Source organism: Macaca thibetana, chromosome 18 (assembly GCF_024542745.1).
Source record: "Macaca thibetana thibetana isolate TM-01 chromosome 18, ASM2454274v1, whole genome shotgun sequence".
Classification (NCBI taxonomy): domain Eukaryota; kingdom Metazoa; phylum Chordata; class Mammalia; order Primates; family Cercopithecidae; genus Macaca; species Macaca thibetana.
Window position 1 is genome coordinate 71,183,946 of NC_065595.1, and position 19,367 is coordinate 71,203,312.

The window sequence follows — 19,367 nt, forward strand, 5'->3', positions numbered from 1 at the left end:
GGTTAGTATTAATATTTGTGAATTTAATCCTGTTATGATGTTAGCTGGTTATTTTGCAGACTTGTTTTTGTGGTTGCTTTGTAATATCACTGGTCTGTGTACATCATTGTGTTTTGTAGTGGCTGGTAACAATCTTTTCATATTGAGTGCTCTTGTCAGGAGCTCTTCTAAGGCAGGTCTGGTGGTGACAGATTCTCTCAGCATTTGCTTATCTGAAAAGGATCTTATTTCTCCTTTATTTATGAAGCTTAGTTTGGCTGGGTATGAAATTTTGGGTTGGAAATACTTTTCTTTAAAAATGTTGAATATTGGCGGCCGGGCGCAGTGGCTCAAGCCTGTAATCCCAGCACTTTGGAAGGCCGAGACCGGCGGATCACAAGGTCAGGAGATCGAGACCATCCTGGCTAACACGGTGAAACCCCGTCTCTACTAAAAAATACAAAAAACTAGCCGGGCGAAGTGGCGGGCGCCTGTAGTCCCAGCTACTCGGGAGGCTGAGGCTGGAGAATGGTGTGAACCCGGGAGGCGGAGCTTGCAGTGAGCTAAGATCCGGCCACTGCACTCCAGCCTGGGTGACAGAGCGAGACTCCGTCTCAAAAAAAAAAAAAAAAAAAAAAAAATGTTGAATATTGGCTTTCACATCTCTTTGGCTTGTAGGGCTTCTGGCTGAAAGGCCTATCATTAGTCAGATGGGTTTCCCTTTGTAGGTGACCTAACCTTTCTCTCTAGCTGCCTTTAACATTTTTCCTTTCATTTCGACCTTGGAGAATATCTGATAATTATGTGTATTTTGGTTGGTCTTCCTGTGAGGTATCTTGACTGGCATTCTCTACATTTCCTGTATTTTAATGTTGGCCTCTCTAGCTAGGTTGGGGAAGTTCTCATGGATAATATCCTGAAATATGTTTTCCAAGTTCCTTCCATTCTCTTCATCTCTTTCAGGGACACCAGTGAGTCATAGATTTGGTCTCCTTACATAATCCCATTTTTTCAGAGGTTTTGTTCATTCGTTTTTATTCTTGTTTTTTCTGTTCTTGTCTGACTATCTTATTTCAGAAGCCAGTCTTCAAGCTATGAGATACTTTCCTCCACTTGTTCTATTCTGCTATTAATACTTGGGACTGCATTATGAAATTCTTTTAATGTGCCTTTCAGCTCTATCAGGTCAGTTACATTCTTTTCTATACTGACTATTTTGTCTGTCAGCTCCTGCATTGTTTTATTGTGATTCCTAGAGTCCTTGGATTAGGTTTCAACATACTCCTGTAGCTCAGTGGTTTTCGTTGCTATCCATAGTCTGAGTTCTGTTTCTGTCATTTCAACTATTTCAGCCTAGTCCAGAACACTTGCTGGAGAGGTAATGAGGTCATCTGGAGGAAAGAAGGTACTCTGACTTTTTGAGTTGTCATGGTTCTTTCACTGGTCCTTTCTCATCTTTATGGGCTTATTTTCCTTCAGTCTTTGAGGCTGCTGACCTTTCATTTTTTTCCTTTTATCCTCATTGATAATCTTAAGGGTTTGAGTGTGGTATAAGGTGGCTTCAGCCCACTGGCTTCATTTCTGGAAGATTTTATGGGGCCAATATTCAACTCCCAACTCCTGAACTAGCTGTGTTAACTCTGGGGAACTTGTATTGGGCCCAGACTTTGTTCTCTAGCTCCCTGAGGTTAAGAATTCACTGTTCCGGGAGGGTCTGAGGTGCTCACAGAATGTTGGTCACTACACTCCAATGGGTGGTGTCAGCCAAAGAGTTTTATAGTGCAGTGCCAGCAGCAGTAGCAGCAGCATAGTGGGGTGCACACTTATCAACTGCAGCAGGGTGCTAGTGGGTGCCAGCATGCCTGCCCCCTGTGGGCATTCACCACAGTGGCAGAGGCAACACAGCTCAGGGAAGGGCAGGGGGCTGCTGCTGGCGACTGTGTATGTGGTTGCATTGGTGATGGTGTTGCCTTGCGGGCACTGGCGGGCACAGGTCTGTGCCTTCTCTGTATTGCATGAGCAGGAGTGGTAGCTTAGGGCAGGAGACGATCTGCTGTTCTCTGTACCTAGTTTCACTCCCAAGGCAGTGTTGGCACGAGGGCAGGGCACTGGTGGTGGGAGTGGAGCTCGCTGGCTCTGTGCCCACCAAGGCTTTTTCTACAATGGTGGTCCGCCGGGGGAGGGGGCGGACTGCACTCTTGGTGCAGCAGTAACAGGGTGGGGTGTATGCACACATGTGTGTGGGTGGGACAAGGAAAGCAAAACCTGCCCCCACAGACATGCTCCAACCAAGTGACGTGGGGAGTTGCTGTGGGCCCAGGCTAAGCTACAGTTTGGGGAGGGAGTATGTGGGCTGATGCTTTGCTGTGGGAGCCTCCTGTGCTGGAGCCGTCTTCCGGTAAGGCAGGGTCCACCAGCACAGAAGTTATGACCCAAGGCTGCCCTGCAAGCAGGCATGACCAGGCTGGGGCCCCAGGATTTTCAGATTGTAAAGTCAAATGGTGAGAATAATTTATTTTCCTGAAATGGTGATTCAAAATTAGTGGAATGGGCAAGTAAAGTTCATTAGCATCTAAATAGAATTTGTTTTTGCCTAGCGTGGAGGAAACTTATGCACACATAGTGAGGAAGTTGCAAATTGTATTCTCCCCCAATAATTCACTTTTCAATCTCAGGATACTCTTTAATTAAAAATTAAACATGATTTTAGGCCAGGCACGGTGGCTCACACCTGTAACCCCTGTACTTTGGGAGGCCAAGGTAGATGAATCACTTGAGGTCAGGAGTTCAAGACCAGCCAGGCCAACATGGTGAAGCCATATCTCTACTAAAAATAGAAAAACTGGCCGGGCATGGTGGTGCATGCCTGTAATCCCAGCTACTCGGAAGGCTGAGGCAGAAGAATCACTTCAACCTAGGAGGCAGAGGTTGCAGTGAGCTGAGCTTGTGCTACTGCACTCCAGCTTCGGTGACAGAGCGAGATTCCTTCTCAAAAAAGAAAATAAAATTAAGCAGGATTTTAAATTAAACCTAAATGGCAGGACAAGGTGTCCTCCAAAGCATGCACCCAAACTGAGTAAACCTCTAAGTTACTCTAATAGAGATCTCTCAATGGACTAAACTTTCTGTAACGTGTTTGAGAGTGCATTCTAATCATAATTGCAAAAAAGTAGTTAAAATCTATGTTTGAAAATTAAAATTAAACATAGAACCTTAAAAATCTCTGTACAACTTTATCCCACAGAAATTTTTAAAAAACAAAACAGAGCACACTCAGTTGTTATGGCTTTACAGCAAAAATAGTTGCTACATTTGAAAGTTCAGTAAAGTTCAACTTTCTGACCCAGAACTTGGAAATACCACATAACACATTGGAGTTGCTTGTCCAGCTTCCCCTGCCTGCCATCTAGAGCATAGTTGAGAAGTAGCCCCCAGAAGGGTGTGGCTAACACAGCCTCTGACTTCAGGGTCAGGAAAGCAAAAGGCCTTGCCTACTGCAACTTACTGATGTGAATCAATAACTCTTGTGTTTAACAACATTTTAAACAAACTTGACCATCTAGAGAAGAGTGGGCAGAAATAGTGCTGTGAGAAATGATCTTCTGACAGTCCTGTGGTTGTAAAAGCATAATGATCTTGTATAATTTAGTCCGTCCTGCCTTTGTAAACTTTGAAAGCATGACATCTTTATATCATGATCTACTTATAGCTATTAAGATGACTCTTCATTGTCATGAAAAAATATAACTAGGTTTTCGTATGGTCTAAGAAGGTAGGAAAATGATGTAAAGGTTTTTGAAGGATGTTAACTAAAATAGTTAAAATGAGTCCAGCAGTTATGAGCTTAACTTCAGGTACCTGGAACATTGGCTTATATGGGACATTAAATTGCTGAAAAAAAGCTGCAAAAATGGGACACACATGTACATATTTCTACCATGAATCTGACTCCACAGGGCTACAAAATATTTAACCTTTATTTCAGAAGTGCTAGTGTGCTTCAGGTAGGTTTTATACAGTTTATTTGTCCTGACAAAAAATTACCCCATCAGCCTTCTCATGAGCATCCAGTGACGGATGTGGAAAAGAACATTGTATGGGGAAAGTAAAGTTTGAAACAGTGAGGCACAGAGGATGATGTTTGAGAAGCCACAGGAGGAGGCACCAGTGGACACAGCAAGGAGAGGAGCCACGGAGAAGGAAATGGGGAGGACATTCCTTGAGGAGCAGCTCTGAGCTCCGTGGCTTTGGGGGCCATGGAGTCACAACAGTTTGAGATGTCCCCTCAGCACCAGCTGGGCATGGGCAGCAGTGAGAGGAGAGGGTGGCAGCTATGACATCGGTGCTTGTGTCTTTACCTGCACATGGGGAGAAACTTCCATCTGTTTCCCGTAAGGGTCATCTTTGAACAGAAGAGGCAGTTGTGTGTTTCCGCAAATGTGGCGACATGCATTGTAGAACATGCCAAGACTTTGCTGTAGCCCAGCCATAGGCTCTTAGACTTTGGCTGGTTGTTTTCTTCCCCCTGTCCTTTCATTTTTTCCTGTCCACCAAAATGTATTGAGATCATCCTGGGAGCCAGACACATAGGCAGGAATGTGCTTTCATGAGAGCTAAGAAAGCCTGACCTTGCTGCCACACAACTTTCATTGCACCGTGAGACAGAGGCGTGCCAATAGAATGATCCACATGAGCATTAGAAGCATTAGAATGGGTGGAAATTCCATCCAGGTGACATTTTTGACCCAAATTTGAGAGGCCAGGGGAGCTTCCTGGAGAAAGTGACATGTAAGGCAAGACCTGAAAGACAAACCCAATTACCTGGGGAGGTGGGGAAGGAAGAGGGACCGGTGTTCTAAGAAAGGCAGATAGCGTATTGAGGGGAGCAGTGGGACAGAGAAAAGGAACTCCAGGAACTGAAGTGATCCCCACAACTAGAGCATGGAGTGTGAGTGAAAAGTCTGCAGAGGGCTGGTGATGGGGACCTCTGAAGACAGGCGGCCAGGCAGTATTCTAAGATCAACAGGAAGCCATTGCAAGGTTTCACCCAGAGGAGTAATGTGATCAGATTTGCACCTTAGAACAGTTGTTTTGGCACTTCTGACTGGAAGGGCCAGAGTGGCCGGTGTTGTTGTTACCTGAAGGGTAAATGTGGCCCACAATAAAAAATGCAGTGGAGAAGGAGACATATGAATATACGTAAGTAAATATTATCGAGGTATATTTAGCAGACAGAATCAATAAATGTGGTAACTGATTGACTGGATGTGTGAGGAGTCTAGATCACTTCCAGGTTTCTGATGTGGGCAACACAGTGCTAATCAATGAAAAAGGTGATCCACAGGGAGGAACTTGTCTGAGGGGTGAGGTGGGGCTGAACAGCTGCGTTTGAGACAGGAGACGTGTGTGCTGGGCATGGGATGCACAAGTGGAAGTGCCTGTGGGTCTGCAGCTCAGACGTGGGCATGACCAGCACAGAGATAGAGAGGCCCCAGGCTGCCAGGTGAGCGTGATCCCCCAGGTGATGGTGTCGGCTGAGAAGGGAAGGAAGCCCCTGTGAGGACACTGACGCGGGGAGAGCAGACAAGGAGTCCACAGGAGACAGGGAAGGAAGAACTAGAGAGAAAAGCCAAGCCAGGCATGTGTGGTGACGTAGGAACTGAGGGAGAGGACATCTCAAGATTGAGGGGATGCTGCACAACAGGACGACTATGTGGTTTTTGACCACGTCCACAGGAAGTCACAACAGGCAAGGAAAAGAAACTGGAAATCAGATATGGAGTTGACGAGTGAATCAGAGAGGAGATGGGCAGGGACGGCAGGGTGAGGCCTCTTCTGAGGAAGTTTGGCTAAAGGATAGATCAGCTGGGACACATGCTGGAAGGGTGTTTGGGGTGGAGGGAGGAACGGTGGAGGACAGGAGAGCCTTGAGCCTGAGAGAAGAGGCTCCTAAAATAGAGAAGCCAAGGTTAAAGTTGTGGGAGAGAGTGGGGATAACTGAGTGGCAGATAATCAGGAGAACAGAAGGAGATCCAGAATCATGACAGAGAGATGACCTTTGCCAAGAACACAGCCCCCTCCCCTGTGACAGAGGGGTAGGACAAAACAGTTGGCGTTCAAGTGTTGGTTTATAGCACAATGTTTTAACTATGTCCTTTAAAACATTTCTCCAGACACTACCCAAAGCAGTTCTTCACTACAGTGGCACATACACCTGCAAATCTTCACCAAAACAGTGACCTAAGGACCAAGCTAACTGCTGCTGCCTGGAACACTGTCCTTACCTTAGAAATGTCAACCAGATTGTAGGAAACCCAAACAACCTTTTCAGGCAGAAAGCAAATAGATTAAGAAAGTAGCCAGATGAGTTAGCGAGCCCAACAGTGACTTTTGTTTCTTTTTTTCCCTGTTCCCTTTTCTTTTCATGGTAGAAAAGGCTGGACAGGGATGCATTGCAAAAGCAGTGATCTACCTTATCTTGCCATCACCCAGGATGGCCCAGGATGTGGGTTCTCCTTGAATGAATCTTTGGCAATCTGCCAGGCTGACGTGGTCTGCCGCCTCCTTCTTTAGTCTGAGCTTGCCCACTGCTTGGAAAGGGCCATTGGCAGTTCTGGCAGGGAGTTTTCCCAACATTGAGAAGGTGACATTTTTACTCCCCGGTGCAGTCTGCACCTCTGACCCATGGTCAGCAGACAGGACAGAGGCACTCAGTAGACAGAGCTCAGAAGATGGCACTCAGTCCCGGCGGAAGGCCCAACGTCAGCTCTGCATCCATCCCGTGTGACCACGGGCAGGCTCCATGACCTCGTGGATCAGTTTCTTCACCCTGTTCAGGAGGCATTGTACTACCATCCTGTTTGGAAATTTGTGAGGATCAACGCATTACTCACGTAAGGTCTTTGGAAAGTGTCGTATTACTGTTTATTAACTGCTTGTTGGTAGCCTGGCCGAGCCATATCCTTTATGAAAACCAGACCCCCTCGGCAGGTGTGGGTGTCTGTGCCGCCTGAGACCCTTGTGTGAACAGCCTTCTGGCAGCTGTTTTTTCCCCTTGCCACAATCAGTGCCTCCTGTCCCCAGGCATTGCTTTCTCTGCTGGGTGCTGGGTGCTTCACTGTTTTCCTACACCTCAGTTGTCTACAGGTAAATATCTGTTCTGGAATCTAGCTGAGGTGGCATCAATAGCAGTTCTGTTGTGGCACTGCCCTCCTTCGTAGGTTGTCTTTTGAGAGCAAGAGAGGTCCCTTCACATACCCCAAGAACTTACCTGCATTTGCCCACAGTCTCCATTTAGAAAACGGGGAAAGTCACATCTGCCTACCTGCCAAGGAGATAAGAGGTAAGTTTCATGTTGAAATCCAAGCAGAAAAGTATGACCAATTCTATACCCATTGAAGACATGTATGAGGAATTAAAACAATTCTTTATGGACTGTACCTCATATAAATTCCTAGAAGTAAGTTCTAAAAAAAAAATTCAAGGAGGACTTAATAATTTTCTATAATTTAGAAAATCCTATACTGTGGAATTAAATAAAATGGCAACATAGCTTCAAAACTAAAATCAGATAAGGTAAATTGAAGTATGTGATGTATAAAAATACCATAAATTCTGACCAATATGATTTCAAAATATGACATGGTAGATTAACATTGTAAATGCAATAAATAAAATTAGCCACCGTAAGAGGTTAATAGAGAAAAAATATGATTATTGCAATAGATGCAGGAAACTCATGGAATAACATTCGCCATATATTTATAGGACAACTACTTCATAAACTTGAAATGACTTATCGCAACCATCTGAATTAATGTTGCTTAAACAGCATATATCTTGGCTGGTTAAAAACCAGGTAAGAATTTCCATAACATTATTGCACGGTGCACACACCATATTGGGTGTGAACCTATCATAAAGTTCACCCAACTATAAAGGTATATAATTGATGATTTATTAAATTGACACTGTGTGCAGCCATCACCATGATCTCACTTAAAAATATTTCTCTCGCTGAAGTCCCCTCCTGCCCATGTCCATCCCTACTCCCATCTCCAGCCCTAAGCAATACTGCTCTGATACTGTCTGTATAAATTTCCCATCTGTGTAACAGAAATGGAATCATGCAACATATTGTATTGGGAGTCTGACTTCTTTCATTTAGATACTATTTTTGAAGTTAATTGATACTTTAGCATGTGCCGGTCATGTGTTTTCCTTTTCATAGATTCATAGTCCATTGTGTGGATATATAAAGTGTTTATTCATTCATCAGTTGATGGACATTTAATTATTTCTGGTTTTTGTATTATGAATAATGCTGCTTTGAGCATTCATAATACAGTCATGTAATATATAATAACATTCTGGTCAATGATGGATAGCGTGTCTGATGGCAGTCCCATAGGATTATACTAGAGCTTAAAAAGTCCTATCACCTAGTGTCTTGTAGCTGTCACAAGTGTGTAGTGTAACACATTACACAGGCATCAGTGATGATGCTGATGGAAAGAAATCTACTGGTTTTCCAGTTATGTTAAAGTACTATATAGAACATACAACTATGTGGAGTATATAATACTTGGTAGTGAAAATAAATGACTGTGTTCCTGGTTTATGTATTTACTGTACTATACTTTTTATAATTCTTTGAGAATATATTCTATCTGCATGTTAAAGAAAACCACTTATCTGTAAAACAGCCTCAAGTAGGTCTTTCAGGATGTACGCAAGGTGTTATTATCATAAGAGATGACAGCTCCGTGTGTGTTTCTGCCCCTTCCAGTGGGACAAGATGTGGAGACGGAAGACAGTGACGTTGATGATCCTGATCCCGTGTAGGTCTAGGCTGATGTGTGTGTCTGAGCCTCAGCTGTTAACAAAAAAAGTTTAAAATTTAAAACTTAAATTTTAAAGTAGAAAAAATATAGAATAATATTTTAAAAATTTGCACAGCTATACAGTATGTTTATGTTTTAAGATAAGTGGTATTACAAGAGTTGTTTTTTAAATTTTTAAAGTTTATACATTTTAAATGTTACAGTAGGCTAAAGTGTTGAATAAATAAAAATATAAATTTAGGGTAGTCTAAAGATACAATGTTTATAAAGTCTATAGTAGTGTACAGTAAGGTCCTAAGCCTTCACGTCCACTCACCATTCACTCACCGAATCACGCAGAGCAATGTCCTGTAAGTTCTGTTCATGGTAAAGTGCTCTATACAGATGTACTAATTTTTATATCGTATACCATATTTTGTTGTAGCTTTTCTATATTTAGATTTTAGACTGTTTTGTAACCTTTGCCTGCAGTATTCAGTACAGTTACATGATGTACAGTTTGAAGCCCAGAGCAACTGGCTGTATCATACAGTCTAGGCGTATAGGGGCCTTTGCCATCTAGGTTTATGTAAGCACACACTATGATGTCTGTGTAATTACTACATCACTTAATGATGCATTTCTCAGAACACGTCACTGTCATTGAGAGACACATGTCTGTACAAATGACTTTGGAGAATATGCTTTCAGTTCACTTGGAGCATTTCCTGGGTGTGGATTTGCTGGACCAAATGGTAAGTTCAAATTTAATTTTTTTTTAGAAACAAGAAAGCTGCCGGGCGCGGTGGCTCACGCCTGTAATCTCAGCACTTTGGGAGGCCGAGGCGGGCGGATCACAAGGTCAGGAGATCGAGACCACGGTGAAACCCCGTCTCTACTAAAAATACAAAAAAAAAATTAGCCGGGCGCGGTGGCGGGCGCCTGTAGTCCCAGCTACTCAGGAGGCTGAGGCAGGAGAATGGCGTAAACCCAGGAGGCGGAGCTTGCAGTGAGCCGAGATCGCGCCACTGCACTCCAGCCTGGGCAACAGAGCGAGACTCCTTCTCAAAAAACAAACAAACAAACAAAAAAAGAAACAAGAAAGCTGTCTTCTAAATTAGCTGTGCCAATGTACATTCCTACCATGCTGCATAGTACCAATTTCACTGTACACTGTATGGTAAGCCCCAGCATGTAAGAAATGAATAAAGTAACACGTGTAAAGATTAGTATAAAGCGGCCGGGCGCGGTGGCTCAAGCCTGTAATCCCAGCACTTTGGGAGGCCGAGGCGGGTGGATCACGAGGTCAGGAGATCGAGACTATCCTGGCTAACATGGTGAAACCCCGTCTCTACTAAAAATACAAAAAAAAAAAAAAAAAAACTAGCCGGGCGTGGTGGCGGGCGCCTGTAGTCTCAGCTACTTGGGAGGCTGAGGCGGGAGAATGGCGTGAACCCGGGAGGCGGAGCTTGCAGTGAGCCGAGATCACGCCACTGCACTCCAGCCTGGGAGACACAGCGAGACTCCGTCTCAAAAAAAAAAAAAAAAAAAAAAAGATTAGTATAAAGCAAATGAGATTATTATTGTTATTGTCTTTGTCAAATCCTCAAAATAATTAAGAATATATTTTTATATAAATGTGCTTGGCAACATAGCTGAAAACAGCATTAGTAGTTGTATACTTTTATCAGTAACCAAGACAAATTTTAAGGGAGAAAAACACTTGTAATAACAAAATGTCAGAATTAACATACAAATTCTGCATGACATTTTTGGCAGTTTAATCAGGGCAGTGTTTTGTAGACAAATGAACAGCTTAAGGGTCCCATCAATGTCCAAAAGGCCAAGTGCTGGGCCGGGTGCTGCCATGTCCCCAGTTTCCAACTGCACCTTACAAGACTGATTAGCACCAGCCCATAGTGATTTGTATCCCATCTTCTCTGCGTATGAATTTGATTATTCTAGGCACTTGATTTTAGTAGGATCATACAATATATTCCTTTTGTTTCTGGCTTATTTCATTAGGCATAATGTTTTCAGTGTCCATCCGCATCATACCATGTATCAAAATTGTTTTTTAAAGATGGATGATGTACAATTGCATGTATGTACCACCTTGTTTTTATACATTCATTTGTTCATTGATAGTTGGATTATTTCCATCTTTTGGCTCTTGTGGAATAGTGATGCTGTAAATGTTAGTGTACAAATATCTGTTGGAGTTCTGTTTGCCATTCTTTTTGTTATATATCTAGTAGTAGAATTCCTGGGTCCAATGGTAGTTCTATGTTTAACCTTTGGAGCAACTGCAAACTGTTTTTCACAGTGATTGCAACTTTATGCATTTCTACCAGCAATGTATCACAGTTACAATTTCTTGTCAACACTTATTTTCCTTTAAAAAAATTATCCGGGCCGGGCGCGGTGGCTCAAGCCTGTAATCCCAGCACTTTGGGAGGCCGAGACAGGTGGATCACGAGGTCAGGAGATCGAGACCATCCTGGCTAACACGGTGAAACCCCGTCTCTACTAAAAATACAAAAACTTAGCCAGGCGTGGCGGCGGGCACCTGTAGTCCCAGCTACTCGGGAGGCTGAGGCAGGAGAATGGCGTGAACCCGGGAGGCGGAGCTTGCAGTGAGCTGAGATCCGGCCACTGCACTCCAGCCTGGGTGACAGAGCCAGACTCCATCTCAAAAAAAAAAAAAAAAATTATCCAGCTGGCGCGATGACTCACGCCTGTAATCCCAGCACTTTGGGAGGCTGAGGCAGGCGGATCACGAGGTCAGGAGATTGAGACCATCCTGGCTAACATGGTGAAACCCCGTCTCTACTAAAAAATAGACAAAAATTAGCAAGGCATGGTAGCGGGCACCTGTATTGTTAACTTTCATAAGTTCTCTAAAGATGCTTCTTCAGATATGTTTTCTGCAAATATTTCCCCCAGTGTGTAGCTTACCTATTCCATTTTGTTGGATTGTTATTTGGTAAGCAGAACATTTCAAAATTTAATGAAGTCCAATTTATCAATTTTTTGTTTTACCAATAGTGGCTTTTTCTTTTTTGGTTTTGTTTTTGACAGATCTCACTCTGTCCCCCAGGCTTGATTGAGTGCAGTGGCACAGTCACTGCTCACTGCGGCCTTGACCTCCTGGGCTCAACTGATCCTCCTGCCTCTGGCTCCCAAGTAGTTGGGACCATGGTCGCATGCACCACTGCATCCGGCTACCTTTTATTTTTTGTTAGAGATGAGGTTTGTCTCTGTTGCCCAGGCTAATCTCACACCTCTGGGCTAAAGCAATCTTCCCGGCTCCACCTCCCAAAGTGCTGGGATTACAGGCGTGAGCCACCACGTCCAGCCAGTGTTTTTTGCACCATCTCCAAGAAATCTGTGTCCACCCTAAGTTGTAAGGACAGTTCCTTCTTTTTTTCTAGAAGCCTTATGGTTCTGGCTCTTTTATGGGGGCCTATGACACATCTTGAATTCCTTTTGCAGGTGGTGTGAGAGGGGACTGAGGTCCATGTTTTTCTATGTGAATATCTAGTAGTTCCAGCTCCGAGTGTCACCACTGGGTTAACTTAGACTCTCAGTCAGTATTCTTTTTAAAAAAATAATTCTTCACAATTATGTCTATATAATTACACAGAAGTAACTGAAGAGCATTCTGAGCTGATATTGAATGATAGCTAATCAATTAATACCTTATATTGGTAATACATGCATGTGGTTTTAATTAAAATTAAAAGGTGTGAAATTCAAAAGGTACAAAAGATCACAGGAAACATTTCACTTTCCTTTCCATTTCTGTTTCATATCCCCAGTGCCATCCACCAAGGCAAATGCTGTGGGCAGTTTTCGGAGCAACTTAAAAAGCCGGACTCCATGAAACCCAATACTGAGGTTCTGGTTGAGGCCTGAGAGTCTGGGAGAGTGTGTGTGTGTGTGTGTGTTAAAGGTGCAAAGTACGAGGTAGGTATTGCAAACAACTCCAGCTCATCCTCAGGGACTCACCTGAGACATTATAAGGAGTGCCTAAGAATTTTTAAAGGGCTTATTTAATTCTCTCTTTCCATCTTATGCCGGTAAAGAGAAATATTGTACGACTGAGTTTTAGGTTCACACATAAGGTGAAGTGGTAAGCTTGTTTCTTTCGTTTTTCTTCTTTCTGTTTTGTCAATATTTATGGACCAACCCATCAGATTCCATGCCGTATAGGAACATCAGAAATTGCAAATTTAAGAGGAAAAGGTGGAGGAGCTCAGGAAGACAATAACTAGGATACATTTCTTACTGGGTAAAAATTACTCCTGGGAAGCAGAGGTTTTGGTGAGCCGAGATCGCGCCATTGCACTCCAGCCTGGGCAACAAAAGCGAAACTCTGTCTCAAAAAAAAAAAAAAGAAAGAAAAAAAAAGAAATGACGTGACCTTGAATAATTTTCTTAACTTCTCTAAACCTCTATCTTCAGCTTCAATAAAATAATTTTACCTTCAAGATTGCATTAAATGGAATCCCAAACAGTTGACAAATATTAGGGGCCCAACAGCTGTGCGCTCCTACTGCCGCCCCACTTTACCCCAAGGGAGAAGCGCAAGACATCCAGAAAAAGCCTGTTGATCCCTGCACCTCAGCATCCTGTGTTCACACAAGGCACAGTGGCATCCAGACTTACCGGGGTCACCCAAATACAAGCCATGTTTTGATCTTTAAACTTAGGTACACATGGCTTCTAACGTTCACCATACATGATCCATAATTTAGAAGAGATTTTCCTGCACTACCCCACGGTTCTATTTTAGCAGACTTAGATGTGCCATAATATCTCACTCTCTTAAGCCCCCTTCAGTATCAAAAACAAAACTTTAATCTGTAACACAGTTATCAGCAGTGAAAGTGGAAAAGGTACCTATGAGTCAAAATGACCCTCTGCCCCGCCCCGCCCCACCCTACAAAAAGCCGTTCAGGAGTATTTGGGCTGGTTATGAGAAGTTTGTATTCCCAGGGACAGACAAATGTCTACCCTGGTTAGAAGCTGTGCTGCTCAGCCTCCAGGGTAGAAAGCTCCCCACACCCTCTACCCAAGGAGAAGAGAAGCAAATGGGGTGGCCAGGCTCCAGAATGTGGACTGTTTAGTGTGGTTTCTGCAGTCCAGGTCACCGCCATGGGTGAAGCTCTTCCTTCTTCTTTTCCACCCAAGTGGCCAAGGTCCTACGGCTGCTGTAGGGCCTCTTCCCTAGGATGAGTCAGCCCAGCCATTCCCCTTCCCTTTTTTTTTTTTTTTTTTTTTTTGAGACGGAGTCTCGCTCTGTCACCCAAGCTGGAGTGCAGTGGCGCAATCTTAGCTCACTGCCACCTCTGCCTCCCGGGTTCAAGCAATTCTCCTGCCTCAGCCTCCCAAGTACCTGGGATTACAGGCGCCCGCCACCACGCCCAGCTAATTTTTATATTTTTAGTAGAGATGGAGTTTCAACTTGTTGGCCAGGCTGCTCTCGAACTCCCGACCTCAGGTGATCCACCTGCCTCGGCCTCCCAAAGTGCTGGGATTACAGGCATGAGCCACCGCATCTGGCCGAGTCAGCCCAGCCATCCTGACTTTTTGTTCTGGCAAAATTACTCTCTTCCACGTCTACCTTCCAAGTAGCTAAATCAGAGATCTGGCCTTGGGGCAGGCTTGAAGAATCCCTGTGTTTTGGTCCTCAAGAGGTCCTACCAGGGTCTGGGACAATTCCAAGACTTGTGTTCTTAAAGAGGAAAGAAACCTCACATACACGGCTCTCGCAGAGCTCAGGCAGAGCTCAGGCAAGGCTTGGGAGGCGGCCCTAAGGTTTGGGTGTGCCATCTATGATAACAGCTAAGAGATCTGAAGCCAGCTGTCTGGGTTCAAACCTCAATTCCAACAGCACTGGCTGTGTGATGTTAGACAACGTCCCCAGCCTCTCTGTGGTTCAGTTTCCTCACTGTAAAAGGGCCACAATAATAGAGCTGCTCTAAAAATTAAGTGAATTGGTGCATATAAGGTATTCAGAACAATGCTTGGCACATGGGGGAGTTCAATAGACACGTAATGAACAGAGTAACTTAGCAATTAGTAAATATACTCATCCAGGCCAGGCGCGGTGGCTCACGCCTGTAATTCCAAAACTTTGGGAGGCTGAGGCGAGAGGATCACTTGAGCCCAGGAGTTTGAGACTAGCATGGGCAACACAGCAATATTCCATCTCTAAAAATGTGTTTCTGTAACATATATGTATATATAGACTCATATATTCACAGTGTATTTATAATACACAAAATAGCGGAATACAGACTTAACTATTCACAATGGTTACTTCTAGAGAAGGGGAAATGCAAATTTCAGCTTTTTATGCTACACATATATTCTTGTATCATCTGAAATATTTAAGCAAATTGTATGTATAAATTTGCCCCCAAACACATAGCAGAACAATGTAGTTTTGACTCAAAAATCTTCAAATCATGATGGAATTGTCCTGTGAAAGTAAAGTTATAGAGATGAAAAGTCTCCCTCCAGCCTAAATGCTCTTTCATATGACCTATATTACACACACCAATGCAGATGCCCCAATCCTTTCCCCACTGTCATAAGAATTTTTCAGTGAACTGTATACCCCTTTACAAACTAGATGATAGTTACAGTTACCAGGCAAGAACGTGGATCCAGTTCTGCTTTTTCAAAGCCCAATGTTCCTCACATAATAGCAATGCATTCTTCAACCGGTCAACTGCCCCCAACACCTGAGCTCTCTGTCGTACACAACTCAGCGAGGCCTGGGAGAAAGCAGGTGCAAATTTCACTTACTCAGTAACAACACATCCCACCTGATTCCTCTGCTGGGCTAGTTCTCAAGTCATCTTTTTCTAAGCTTTCATTCAGCTCTACCACATGTACCTAGGCTGGGTAAAATACTTTACCAGGTTTTTTTTTTTTTTTTTTTTTTTTTTTGATGGAGTTTCACTCTCTAGCCCAGGCTGGAGTGCAGTGACACCATCTCGGCTCACTGTAACCTCCACCTCCCGGGTTCAAACGATTCTCCTGCTTCAGCCTCTCAAGTAGCTGGGACTACAGGCACACCCAGGACTACCACCACACCCAGCTAATTTTTGTATTTTTAGTAAAGATGGGGTTTCATCATATTGGCCAGGCTGGTCTCAAACTCCTGACCTCATGATCCGCCCGCCTTGGCCTCCCAAAGTGCTGGGAATACAGGCGTAAATCACCGCACCTGGCCTACTTTACCAATTTTATTCCTGAATTAAACCTGTTATTACTATCAATAATGTCAATCAGTGCCATTTCATTCACCGTATGACACACACAAAGCACTCCATACTCGCTCCACCTATCTGCTTTTCTGCAATGGCCACAGTGTTCCCCATCTTACATGAGAGGCACAGACAAAGACAATGACTTCTCCAAGGTTTTGTAATTCACAATCAGTGGCAGAACCAACATGACCAACCACGTCTGGCCAAGGCCTGTGTTTCAGCCACACCATCTGGTTGCTGCCCCTAAGGCTCAATGGGCAAGTAACAGATCACTCCGATTGCAGAGGCTTCAGAAATGCCTTCCACCATGGTACAATGGACGGTTCGCTCTCAGAAGGGGAGGCAGGGGTGGGAATCAGCACACAGTTCTGCTAGGTTTCTCATGCAGGGCACAGACTATGTATTTTGTGCCTTGCTTTGCAGGTGAAATGTCTCCTGCCCCCTGTACAACAGCTTTCTTTGTCCTCTCCACATAAAAGTACAACTGAGTTCCTCAGGGGAAGGCAGTGATCACTGCCCTGTGCCACACCTGACTGATGTCCAAACAAGTGGACACACAGGCTCTTCTCTTATGGCCCAGGCTGCCCCCATCTGCTAAGCATCAAAAACTACACATAGGATTTGCAGAACATGAATGACATGGAGGTGACTGCTTTATCTCTGTTGAAAACTTACTGCACTCTCTTAAAAAAAGGGAATTCAGGAAAAACTGAACATTTGAGGCTGGCTGGCTGTAATCTTCAGCTGCTGAGAAAGCCTCAGCTGCTCGGTTCCACTGTGGAAATCCAACTCCTCCCTCAAAGTCCAACTCAAGTACACCTCCTCTGCGGTGGCAGTACTTGACTGCCCCTTCCTCCCTTTCACAAGCATGTGTTCCCTCTGCAGTCCCAGAGCATTCTATCGCCACCTCTGGAGCCACACTGTCCCAGCCTACAGCCAGCTCAGTGCACAGCTGCCTCTCCCTTTGTGTACCTGCAGGCCCCACCTGGGCTGGAAGGCTGCCTTCTTCTCCTCCACACAGAGGCGGCACTCAGGAACTACTGAATGAGGGAGGGAGTGGATGAGCAAGATCAGCCAAGGGCTACAGGGAGTGACCTGCAGCTCCCAGCAGGAACAGCCCCTGCCCTGCCAATCCGGAGGTGCTGGCTCTGTTCTCAGCAGGGCCGCTAAAAGCTCCCTTATAACAGCTCTAGGCCACAATGGTCAACTTGGTGTCAGGCCCTAGAGACACCGAAACTCCTAACAAATAAAGAGGCCACGTATGCAGCATGCTCGTTAAAAGCACAGGCTTCGGGCCGGGCGCGGTGGCTCAAGCCTGTAATCCCAGCACTTTGGGAGGCCGAGACGGCGGGATCACGAGGTCAGGAGATCGAGATCATCCTGGCTAACACGGTGAAACCCCGTCTCTACTAAAAAATACAAAAATCTAGCCGGGCGAGGTGGCGGATGCCTGTAGTCCCAGCTACTTGGGAGGCTGAGGCAGGAGAATGGTGTAAACCCGGGAGGTGGAGCTTGCAGTGAGCTGAGATCCGGCCACTGCACTCCAGCCTGGGCGACAGAGCGAGACTCTGTCTCAAAAAAAAAAAAAAAAAAAAAAAAAAAAAAAAGCACAGGCTTCGGAGTCAGAGCTTGAATTCCGCTTATTATGTGACCTTGAGCAAGTTACTCAATGCATCAGTCTCATTTTGTCACCGGCAAAATGAGGACATTATCTGCCACACAGTGTTGCTGAAAAAGTAAGAGAGGTGACAGACGCAAAGTGCTTGGCACTTACTTACTCTTATTGGTTTATTACAAAGAAGAGAACACGGGAACAGCCAAATGCAAGAGAGGCACAGGGCACACCACGGGGCAGAGAGGTCGGGGCTCCCATGCCGTCCCTGGAAGTGCCACCTCCCCAGCACCAAATGAGTTCACCAAACCAGAAGCTCCCCAAACCCAGTATTTAGAGGGTTTTATGGAGTTTTAATAACATCAACATGATTAAGTCACTGGCTACCCATGACTAGCTCAATCTCCAGCCTGTCTCGTCTCCCCTCCCAGAGGTAGGTGTGGGGCTGACATGTCCAACTCTATAATCATGACTCATCTTTCTGGCAACCAGCCCTGATCCTGAACCTGTCTAGGGGCCGAAGCCCCCTGTCATCTCATTATCATACAAAAGACACTCCTATCACCCCAGAGATTCCCAAAGTCTTAGAAGCTCTTGTGTCAGGGATTGAAACCTAAGACCAAATATTATAACCAATGATGTTCCTATCACTCAGGAAATTACAAGGGTTTTAGAAGCTGTGGGCCAAAAACCAGGAAGAATACTAAATATATACACTATTATACTATGTATCCCACTATCAAAATAATTTTTTTTGAGACAGAATCTACCTCTGTTGCCCAGGTTGGAGTGCAGTGGTGCAATCTCAGCTTATGGTGCGATCTCAGCTCACTGCAACCTCCACCTCTCAGGTTCAAGCAATTCTTGTGCCTCATCCTCCTGAGTAGCTGGAACTACAGGTGTGCAACACTACAACTGACTAATTTTTGTATTTTTTAGTAGAGACGGGGTTTCACTGTGTTGGCCAGGCTGGCTTTCAACTCCTGGCCTCAAGTGATCTGCCCACCTCGGCCTCCCAAAAATCTGGGATAAGTCACGAGCCACCGTGCCTGGCCTCACTATCACAATAATTATACTGAGAGGATGGGGGAGAAAAACGTGGGCAACAGGAGGAGCGGGGAAGGTAAGCAGCCTGAATCCTTGTCTTCCATAGTAGGACACCTCCCTGTCTTTCACACAATCTAGAAGAACGAGCTAAAACATAAACACAGTAACCTCCAAGGAGCAGGGATCAGAGTGGAGAAGGGTAAGGTGGGGGATTGCTGGGTTTTGTCCTAAGCCTTGTTAATTTCTGACTCTTAGAGCTGTAGGCCTGTACAACTTTGCTAAAATGAGTATTTACCTGTAATCCCAGCACTTTGGGAAGCCAAGGTGGGCGGATCACGAGGTCAGGAGATCGAGACCATCCTGGCTAACACGGTGAAACCCCGTCTCTACTAAAAATACAAAATACTAGCCAGGCGTGGTGGCAGGCGCCTGTAGTCCCAGCTACTCAGGAGGTTGAGGCAGGAGAATGGTGTGAACCCAGGAGGCGGAGCTTGCAGTGAGCTGAGACTATGCCACTGCACTCCAGCCTGGGCGACAGAGCGAGACTCCATCTCAAAAAAAAAAAAAAAAGAGTATTTAGTTTTTAAACAAAATCTGATACTTGACCAACAACAATAGTAT

The 19,367-nt window shown here is 44.7% G+C and overlaps 1 protein-coding gene across 2 annotated transcripts in view; it reads right to left on the reverse strand.

The window, feature by feature from the left end:
• Positions 1-615: 615 nt before the first annotated feature.
• Positions 616-19,367, reverse strand: part of LOC126941226 (uncharacterized) — a 45,011-nt gene continuing 26,259 nt past the window's right edge. Inside the window, exons 1-2 of one of the 2 annotated variants that reach the window (XR_007721155.1) lie at positions 13,093-17,519; positions 616-8,854 (exon numbers count right to left, since the gene is read on the reverse strand). Coding sequence is in view for 1 of the 2 variants with exons in the window: in XM_050767586.1 (XP_050623543.1) it covers positions 8,687-8,854 (168 nt within the window). In the remaining variant the exon portion in view is untranslated. Of the gene's footprint in view, positions 8,855-13,092; positions 17,520-19,367 lie in introns of those variants that run through there. The other variant, XM_050767586.1, reaches the window with a different exon arrangement.